At 40.3% G+C, this 10,183-nt stretch overlaps 1 protein-coding gene across 1 annotated transcript; it reads right to left on the reverse strand.

The window, feature by feature from the left end:
- Nucleotides 1-3,990: 3,990 nt before the first annotated feature.
- Nucleotides 3,991-9,545, reverse strand: vgll1 (vestigial like family member 1). Its single transcript, XM_071916178.1, has 4 exons — nt 9,321-9,545; nt 7,378-7,580; nt 6,846-7,238; nt 3,991-5,744 (listed from the first exon to the last, which is right to left on the reverse strand). The coding sequence occupies exons 2-4, from the start codon at nt 7,565-7,567 to the stop codon at nt 5,707-5,709; spliced, it is 621 nt and encodes a 206-aa protein (XP_071772279.1). The 5' UTR covers nt 7,568-7,580; nt 9,321-9,545; the 3' UTR covers nt 3,991-5,706.
- Between the last annotated feature and the right edge of the window lie 638 nt (nt 9,546-10,183).

The raw sequence follows: 10,183 nt of genomic DNA on the forward strand, positions 1-10,183 counted from the left end.
TTTTCTCAAGCGGATATTATCTCATTTGGTCCTGTAATGGCTTGGACTGACATTAATGTGGTGGGATTCAGCAGGGAAACAAAAGTCTTGTTTTGTGTTGATTGTGCCTGGAGATCAGTGTGTAAAACACTATGGTATTCTGTGTTAATTGGGTGAACTATCCTTTGCAATAGGTTTCCAATGAAGTGAAATGACAAATTACTGTAGGAATTAGGTTAGTGACATTACTGAATTGGGCCTTTGGGCTTTCAGTTTCTAAAACTGTGTGCAAGCGGTTTGTGTGTGCAAGGATTGTTCCAAAATCACATAATATTGGATGGTTTCTGAATAATAAAGGCACTAAAAGCCTGTAAAACTTTCAGCGAATCACTTTATAAACACAAGTAATCCAATCCAACCCTCCCATGGCTATTTTCAGTCAAGCCACACAAATTTCAATTTGAAACTATTCACTGATTATATTCTAAAATGTGTCCAAAAGTGTGTTCAAGAGCACTACATATGATCGTAGTATGATCGAAGTAGTGGGTCCACGCCTAGACATAAATATAGAAAGATCTGGTGCGTAGGAAAAACCCAGAATACAAATGAACAGATCTGCACACATCATAAAAAACAGAGGGTGCTGAGATTAAAATGCTGAAGATGTATTTCATGCCTAACTGAAAAATATGAAAAAGTAAAAAAAAAAAAAAATGTAAAAAGTGCTTAAAAAAAAAAAGAAGGAAAAAACATTATTAAAAAAAAGACATTTTGGCTTATGCCATCATCAGTGTCAAAACCAAATATAACTACAAAGTATCACTTTTTTGTACTTTTTTGTATTTTTTAGGCATGAAATAAATAATAAATCAGCATTTAAATCTCAGCTCCCTCTTTTTGATGCTGTATGGAGCCAAGACCTCTTACCAGTTTGTGTCCTCATCACTTTCCACATCCTGTCTAACATTTGCCACAAGATGAAGTTGTTATCCAACTTTCTGATAACATTTGGATCATATTTCTAAATCAAACATTTGACAAAATGTTGATGTTGTTGTAGCACATTCAAGTATAGTAGAGATTAGATGGGGTTAAGAAGAATAAAAGATGAATATGAGAATGATGAGATAAATGTCATCAATAGCTGGGTGAGACTACATTTATTCATTTTTCATACTAACACACTGATAGGACATATAGAGCAAGAGTCCATCTTTTAACACAGTGGTTCCCGAACTTTTTCTGTCAGGCCCCCCTTTTATGATATAGGAAGATGTTTAGCAGAATCTAGTGGTCATATTATGCATTATTCAAATGGAATCATCCACACAAAATGGCGGGATGTTGAATTGACCGCCACGCAGATTCTGCTGCTCACAGTAAGTGCATATATTTCAATCAGAAAGGTAAGCTTTATGAATTTAGTCAACTAGTTATGTTCATGAGATGTGTTAGCAGTAATGTAGTCAGTTTTCAATGATTTTTCTAAAATATTGGCTTTGTACCAGTCGATTGAAATTCCATGTGACGCATGTGTCACGTTGGGCCTTTAACAAGTCATTTACTCTCATGTTTAGCCTTCAAATCCTATTTTTCTTAGACAAAGAGAAAAACTCTGCCAATGAGGCGAGACACCCACCTCAGGAACCTTCCAGAAATGAGTGTCAACATCTTGAAACAAGTCAGAAAAAGGCAGATCACTGCACAACTATCAAGAAAGTTGATCTGCACTGGAGACAAGTGAAACCATCAAACCCTTAAAATTGTTATGTATTTGGAAAAATAATACATTATTTCAGTATTTAGAGTAAGCATTTGGCACTACTTTTTGTTAAGTGATACAATGGTCAGTATACCTTTAATAGGTTAAGTGATATGTCAGCGTAGTGATATCTGTGTGGTTGAATTTGCACTTGAACAGTAAAGACACCTGAACTGTATCTTGTGGTTCCACTCATCATTTTATTGCTGTTAGTGTAAGAGAGTGTCTTCTGCAAAAAGCTTGCATGCTTTAGTTTGTTTTCAGGGTGGAAAGTTCACTGGTGTGGAATTGGAAGGGAGGCATGGAGAAAGTTGGTTCAAAAGATCCAGGCTTTCACTCTTGAGCATCTCTTCTCCCAGATGGTCATCCTTTTCTTGGGCAGGTCTGAAGAGTCTGTGCTGGCATTTGGAAAGCCGTGGCCGTTTTCAGCTGCCCATTTTTCATACCGTTCCTCTTCCTTGATTCTCAGTGCCTCTTTCTTCTTTTGCTTCTCATCCCAGTGATTCTGCAAGTACTTTTCAAACCTCTGTCTTTTGCGTTCGAGGTTGAACAGTTCTGCCCGCTTTAGCCTCTCTCTCTCTTGGCTCGAGTCTGCTGTGGACAGACGCAGCCACCTTCACCTGCAACTCGGTAGATCTGCTCACCCTCCTCCTCCTCTCTCTGATAAGTCCTCTGAATCTTTCAGAGGTTGCGCTTTTTGAGTCTGGTGTTCAGCCAATTTGCAACTCGTCTCCGAATACTTTTATCAGTTCTCTCCAGATGTTCCTTTTCCATCTCCTCTCTCTCTGTTTCTTCAGGAATTCTGTCAAACTTTTGATGTTCTGCTTTCTGAATTCATGACAGTCTCATTGTCTTCACATCTTCCATCTCTCTCTGTGTATGGAGTCTGCTAATTCCCTTATTCTCACTCTCCATTACATGATCAGTTGGGCACAACATAGGTTGTTGTGTAGTTGTGCCCTCATCCGGGTGCTGGTTAGTTTGAATCAGCTCTCCAACCTCAGATTTATCTTTCTCAGTGACATCAAGGCATCAACTGGATTGCCAAGCTTGGGCTGAAGTTTTGCGTCCTCTAGAAAGAGGATTTTAACATGTTTTTCAGCCACTTGAAACATGTTGCACCTGTACTGATCATTGTTGCCTCCATCTGCAAACATCTCCTCCAACCCAGCCTCCCTGACAGCCAAGTGTCTGTGTTCCTGTCTGGAGTTGGAGTTTCCAGTATATGTTTCATCTCCGTTTGATCATACTTTCTAATATCATGAAAGACATTAGCACAGCTTCTGGTCCGTGGCTGTGCATATCTGCTCATATGTTTGCAGACAGAAACTTTCTGACCAGAGAATATGTCACCCGAAAAGAGATTACCACAGGATCTGTTGGACTTCTGTGGATGCTTCCTGCCTCCTGCCAACATCTCCTACAGATATTTCTTCTCTTCCTCCAGTATCTCAACGCTGTCTGTGACTCTCTGCCAGTTCTCCTCACTCAGCAGCTTTCTGATGACGTCATGTTCAACAGGGTGGATCCCTGTTGAACATGAAGTTGGAAGATTGAGAAATCTAACTTCCCCTCCTCCATCTGAATAGTCTGTCTGTCTGTCTCTCTCTCTAATTATATATAGACCATGTAGGCGCCATGTATGTAAGTGCAGCTGTACTTCTGTTCGTTGTCTGTGCCTAGATTCTGACGTGCGTGTTCATCAGTGATGATGACGGGGGTATTTCTTGGTTCCAGCTTTGTCCCATTTAAATATGGGCCTTGATTAATGGAGTACCAGATGGGAAGAGGCTAATATTAGCACAGTACCATCAATAATCCACACTTAGCATGTGGAGATAGCTGCTTCTCCATCTGTGGCCATGAATGGTCTCTGTGGTGAGGGGTGCACCCTGTCATGTCTCCCAGGCTGGTTATTAAAAAAAAGCAGTTGGGGGGATGACACTAAACATATCAGACTCATAGTTAATTAAGGGAAAAAATTACTATCAAGGCAACTGAAACAGGCTAAGGTGAGAACAGAGGTGAGCGATTTGTTGGCACTTTTAAGTAAATGCTAACAGTGCTGGAGACTCACACATAACTTCAGGTATCTTAATGTCACTTGGGATGAGAAAAAATCTATATATTATATAATATAATAAATATTGGCCTCACTGCTGTGTTGTTACCCTGTTTTTCTGTATTGTTTGCATATTGTTGTTTTCCCCACCCGGTGCATTAGACTATCATTAACTGTCATCCAGAGTATTTGTTTTACCTTGTTAAGTGCCTCCCAAAAAACACTGCGGTCTGGACTTGGCTCTGGTCTTGGTCTAACTCGGACTTAAGTGAAACTGTCTTCACAACTTCCCCCATTAACACGCTCCAAAAATCACTCCCTAGGTGTAGGATTTTAATAAACTCCTTCACAAAGCTTCAGGTAAAGTTCACATCAACAGTGCCAATCTCAAGGTGCGAACACGCCGGAATCAGAGTTCTCAAATAACACCAGACTTTCCACAATGTGCCAAAAAGCACCCAGACTCTATTATCCCTCAATTTTAATCAGACAGACTACTTTTACACCATCATCCTGGGTTATTAAATGGAACGGGTCGTACAGATGTGTGAAAAGAGGTAAAGGCACAAAGAATAGAGCCAGAGGATTAGGGATGGTGGTGATGAAGAAAGGTGTGTCTTCAAGGTCTTCAGAACAGACAAAACTCATCCTCATCCTCACACTCTCCAGTGATTGGCTATTCACTGTCTCTAAGTGACACTCTAATGTAGCTCTAATGGCTTCCTTTCATAGACTCCACATTGTGCGTCTCTGTTCACATCTCCACCCGGAGGGGAATGTGGGAGACAGGCTCCATTGTGCATGGGAAAATGTCAATGAAAGTTCAAGATGAATGAAATAATATTCGTGTTTACATGGTTGTATATTGTCGCTGTCTGTTGAAAACCTCGTTTGTCCAAAATGTCAGCTTTTCAGGAACTTCAGGAAAAACAGTCTTGTTTTCAACTTGACAACCATGCAGTTTTTTATACTTTATCCATTTTTCTCAACCCATAAAGGAGCATATACTCCTTCAACTGTAATTCTAAACATGAAAATCACCAAGACTGCAGTTATGAGGTTTTCACATGACAACAAGAGTATGGTAACACCTTGGCCATCAGATGCTAGTCTTGGCCATCAGGTGTCAGTATTGTTTAATCCATTCTGAGTGGTTTGTTGTCTGATGCTCATTAACAAGCCACACTTCCAACCCATACTTCACAAACATTTTATACTATTATGTTAAATTGAACATTGATCTTTGTCTGCTCACATCTCTATTTGTGTTTGTATATGAGTCATTGTTTTCAACTGTACATGGTGCTCTTGTAGAGATTCCCGAGTTCAAGATTACAGAAAACAAATCATTAACATATATCACTTTTTTGTTGATTTTTTGTTCACATGGATATATAAAAAATATCCTCACAGCAACTAAAAATCATCCAAGCCAACTGTAGACAGATATTAACATCAATATTATATATATATCATATACTGTAGACCCAAGGAGCTTACAAGGTTTACACTTTATCTTAATACTGGTCTATTTACTGGTCTACTAAGAGAAGTGCCTGCTGGAGTCACAACAAAAAGCAACAACTTATACAGCTGTAGGCAGCGCTTTGAGATCTACAAGAGTAATGAGACAGTGGAAGAACAGGTTTGCCGGAGAATGTTCTCTTTCTGAAAGGTTGCTCCAGCTGTTACTGAGGTCATTTGATTGAGAAATGGAGAGAGCGGGTGAAGGGAATGGAAGAGCTGCATTTTCTTCTGTTTGTTCTCGGATGGTGGTTAGCGGCCTGTTTGGCAAGAAACCGTCTGACAGCTACAGCAGTGAACAGACAGCCAGGGGGATTTATAGAGCCGCAGGTGTGCTGTGTTGTTGAAGTCACTCTCTCCCTCTGTCACTCCCTCTTCAATACCAGTACAGATCCTTCTTGTCCAGACCTCGTCCTGAAACAGGGGAGACAAGCTTGAAGCATTTCCAAGCAGCTCTAATGGATGTACAGGCTCATGGTATTACAGGCTGGGTCACATAAAGCGCTAATAAAACATCTTATTAATTGTTCATTCTTCTCTGTAAGAGGTCTTCTTTTAAACTCTAGGATCAAATACACACTTGCAATAGGCTTTAAACTTCATCTCTTCCATATAGCAGAGGTGCAAAGTAACAAAGTACATTTACTCATTACATTACATTTATAAGTACTGTACGTAAGTACAATTTTGAGGTACTGGCTCTTTACTTAAGTATTTCCATTTTGTGAGACTTTATACTTTTACTCCACTACATTTCAGACGGAAATATTGTACTTTTCACTCCACTACATTTATCTGACGGCTGTAGTTACTAGTTATTTTGCAGAATAAGGTTTTACATGCAAAGCATACAATAAGCTCATAAAAAAATGTTGCATTGTTAAAGTTAAACTCTAACAGTATATGGAGTAGTTAGACTTTGCGCCACCTGAACCACCTACAACATTAAAATACTTCTTACAGGTTAATGCATCAATAATGTAACACTCTGAAAGGGGCCATTCTTCATAATGAGTACTTTTACTTTTGGTACTTAAGTACATTTTACTGCCAATACCTCTACACTTTTACTGAAGGCAGGACTTTTACTTTTAATTAAGTATTTTTCCATTCTGGTATTGCTACTTCATCTTTTACTTGAGTCAAGGATTTGAGTACTTTTTCCACCACTGCTGGGTACAATACAGTACACAAACAGACATAAAAGTCCTATAAGACTCATGTTCTGTCTTTGCTCTGCCTCAAGTTTCAGCTGTGAAGTCTATGTGAATGTGAGTTTGACCTTCTCCTACGACTTCCTCAACCTGACAGTTGACCCAAATAGCCTCAGCGTACAACCTGTGGGTGGGTAGAGTCTGTAGAGTACACATACAATACTCTCTCTCTCTCTCTCCCACCCATTCAAGCACACACACACACACACACACACACACAGTGAGAGCCTGGATTTCCTGAGTTAAAGGTTGTTTAAAGATGATGTATTGCAGTGCTGGGTTTGTGTGGAGGCAGACCTACCAGGTTCAAAGCCTACAGCCGGGTCCACAGGGTCTCTGAACCCTTGAGGCGCCGTCCAGCTGGGGAGGAGCTCTGGCTTGGAGCCGGAGGCCATGCCGGGTCCCATCTCAGTCCGGTCACTGTGCAGCAGGTTGAGCAGGGACGTGGCGTACTGCTGCCCGGTGAGACCCAGCCCCTCGTGGGACAGGGAGTATGTGATTGGGGGCAGCCCCGGCCCCCCTGCTTGTCTGGCGGGGAACGAGTGCCACGAGCCGGGAGAGTCGTCTGCGGGGCTGAAGGTCAGGCTGCAGTGGGGCTCTTTGGAGCCGCTTAGCTGGAGACGTTCGGCGATGGGTTGGACCTCGGAATAAGAGGAAGAGGTAGCGGCGTTCCACTGACAGGAGTTTGATTCCTCTGGAAGAGACAAAAACAGAAGCAAAGCAGTGGGGATGAATGGGACTGTGCTTGTCATGGGTTTTTTAAAACATCACAAAAAGCTCCTGTTGGACAAGATCTACCAGTATTGCTCGGAGCAGGTCATAGACGCACTTACCCAGTTTAACAGACTTGCGGCTTTTTTTGCTCTTCAGTGCCGGCGCCTTGGCCTTGCAGGCTTTGCTGAGAGCGCGGGTGAAGTGAGCGTCCACCATGCTGCCGATGTCGCCCTGGAAGTAGGTCAAGATGACACTCTGAGAATGCTCCTCCACCTTCACAGCTATCGGGCTTCCTGTGCTGTCTGCCATGGGTCAGCTGGGACTGGGGAACAGAGATGAAACAGGACGCTCAGACAATGTTCACCCACACTCTTGATCCATGCATGTGATGATGAGTTAAAATCTTGTATTAATACACAAGATCTGTGTTGCTACAAGTTTGATGTTTCCTCTGTTTTCAGTCACACCAAAGACAAACAACCTCAACCATATCAATCTTACTATTATTTATATTTTCTTTGAAACTTCAGAGAATGCACTCGAATGCCATCGATAAGTGAACCACATATGTAATAATTGTATTCTGATTGAGAATTCACCTACAACCTAAAATCATCTTATGATTCAGTGAAGGACTTGGTCTCAGCTGTGTTAGCGAGAAAGAAAGGTTTTGGCCAGTGTACCAATTTAGTGAAAATGAAGTAAAGGGATGAGTACTTAAGCCATCTCGGTTTCTCCATCATTATTTTTAGATTCGAAGCACCTCAGGGATCCAGAAAGTAACTCAGCAGCCTATCTGCCCCTAGTGGCCTTTAGGAGGCATGGCACACAGGATGCTGAGGAACACTGTTCTCTGCAATACATCTACTATCTAAGTGTCCTTGTTTTACTTTCAGATAGTTGTTTTTCCAATTTCCATGTAACTTTGATAAAATACATTACTTGCATGGAACCCAGACAAAACTTTCTAGCCATTGTAAGCTTGATGATAAAATTAAAATCATACTTTGGTCATATCACAAAACTATTTTAACCCTATCAAGTTGCTTACCTGGTCTACTGGATCTGCCATGCAATAAGCCACCGAGGACATTGTTTTTATCAATGACAATGTGGTATTGTTGCTATCAATTAAAAGTGAGGGGCTTCATTTCATTTAAACTCATTTCAACAAGAATTGTTGAAGAGGGTAAAATAAACTCTTCTTAGCCTTAGCCTTAGCTCTTCTAAACCAGAGCAGATCCTCTATTTGAGGAAATCATCTCAAACTTGAGGTGGAAGGGTTGATGTTGATATTTCTGTGAACTAGGCTAAGGATAATTTAGCATAGCATCTTATATAAGTAAACATTTTCTAACAGGAGAAGTTTGAAGTTACTTTTTGGTAAATTGTATTGTCAAGAAATTGTGTCCTGTAGTACTTAACACCTCATATTCTCCATTGGATTATGTGCATACAGTTGAGAGATTCCTTGTTTGATTGCTTGATTGCCATTACTTCGTCCATAACGGATGAAGAGCTCCTTAATGTCAGGTGAATTTGTACATTAAGATCATTCCGGCACCAAACTGATAAATTCTGAGCGATATTGGTGTTCATGTTCAACTGTAGTGTGCTCTGCCACAAGAGGAGTAGCAGCATCTGCTTGGATTTCCAAATACATCCAACACTTAATGAGAAATATTGCCTTGTGTGGCTTGCGCTGTGGGATGGTCCAGGAGGTTTGGATGATGTCATCAAGGGGGCTGAAATGCATTATGAATGTCTTCTTTTTTTTGGGAAACATTAGGTCAGCCTCAATGACTGAAATCTATAAGAAGGACTGTAAATGTTTGATATTCTTCTACATGAAATATGAATGGCTACACACTGCCCTGTTAAGAAACAATATCCATTGCATAATGCAATAATATCTAATATCCATTGCATGGTGCTGTTAGAAAAAAATGTATTGCTTCTACAATAACATTATTGAATTCCTAACCCAATTTGTGAACCAACCCATTTTGTTATTCCACACATTTTCCACACATATTTGTATTAAAACTAGATTGCTTCTTACCTGGCCTGATGATTGTTAGCCAAGGATGGCCAAGGAGTCAGATCCTTGGATTGACTGGTTGATCAGAGCTGATGTATTTCCCTACATGAGCTGCAGCCAAAACCGTTGGAAATAATCTCACATGACTTCAATAAAAACATCAGAAACATCTATTAGATCCCAATAACCAACTCCTCTATAGACAACACTTAGTTAATTTAACTCACTGTTCATGTAATGCTCCTCAGTGTGGTAGACTTGGAGGGTGTGATGCTTCATGAACTCAGGCGGGTATGAGCGGAATGTCATCCAGCGAGTTCTTTCAAAACCTGAATGACACCTTATAAAAACATTCCTGAAACAGTCACACTGTCATAAACCTATGCACAGTTTTACAGCACTTCTTAAGTGTTCGCCAGTCATATTTCTGTAATCTGCAGATAAATCAGGTTAAATTTCATACTAGATTTTTACGCTTCAAACTCCAACTTAGATTCAACATCCTTGATATCTGCTGTCTGAATGAATACTTAGACAATCAACCAAATTCTAGAGCAATAGAAACTTGTTGTACAGTCCACATCTTCATTCAATACATTTATAGCCACACAGTCATTCAGACTAATTTAAGCAATGTTTGCCCATTACTGGAGAATAATGTTTCTTTACCAGAGGGCAAAACTCTGAAACAAAGTGATTTCTACAGAAAGCAAAATTACTATTCGAAGAAAAAAAAAATTCTAAATGGATTTTTATATTTGAAGAACCAGTAGTGCTTTTAGCACTAAACTGTTCATGGTTCTTCTGTGCTTCATTGGTGGTCGTCCTTGGTTCTGTTGTAAATGGTTCAATGTTGAACCCTTATTGGTTCAATGTGTACTTCT

This window comes from Centroberyx gerrardi, chromosome 16 (genome assembly GCF_048128805.1).
Source record: "Centroberyx gerrardi isolate f3 chromosome 16, fCenGer3.hap1.cur.20231027, whole genome shotgun sequence".
Lineage (NCBI taxonomy): Eukaryota > Metazoa > Chordata > Actinopteri > Beryciformes > Berycidae > Centroberyx > Centroberyx gerrardi.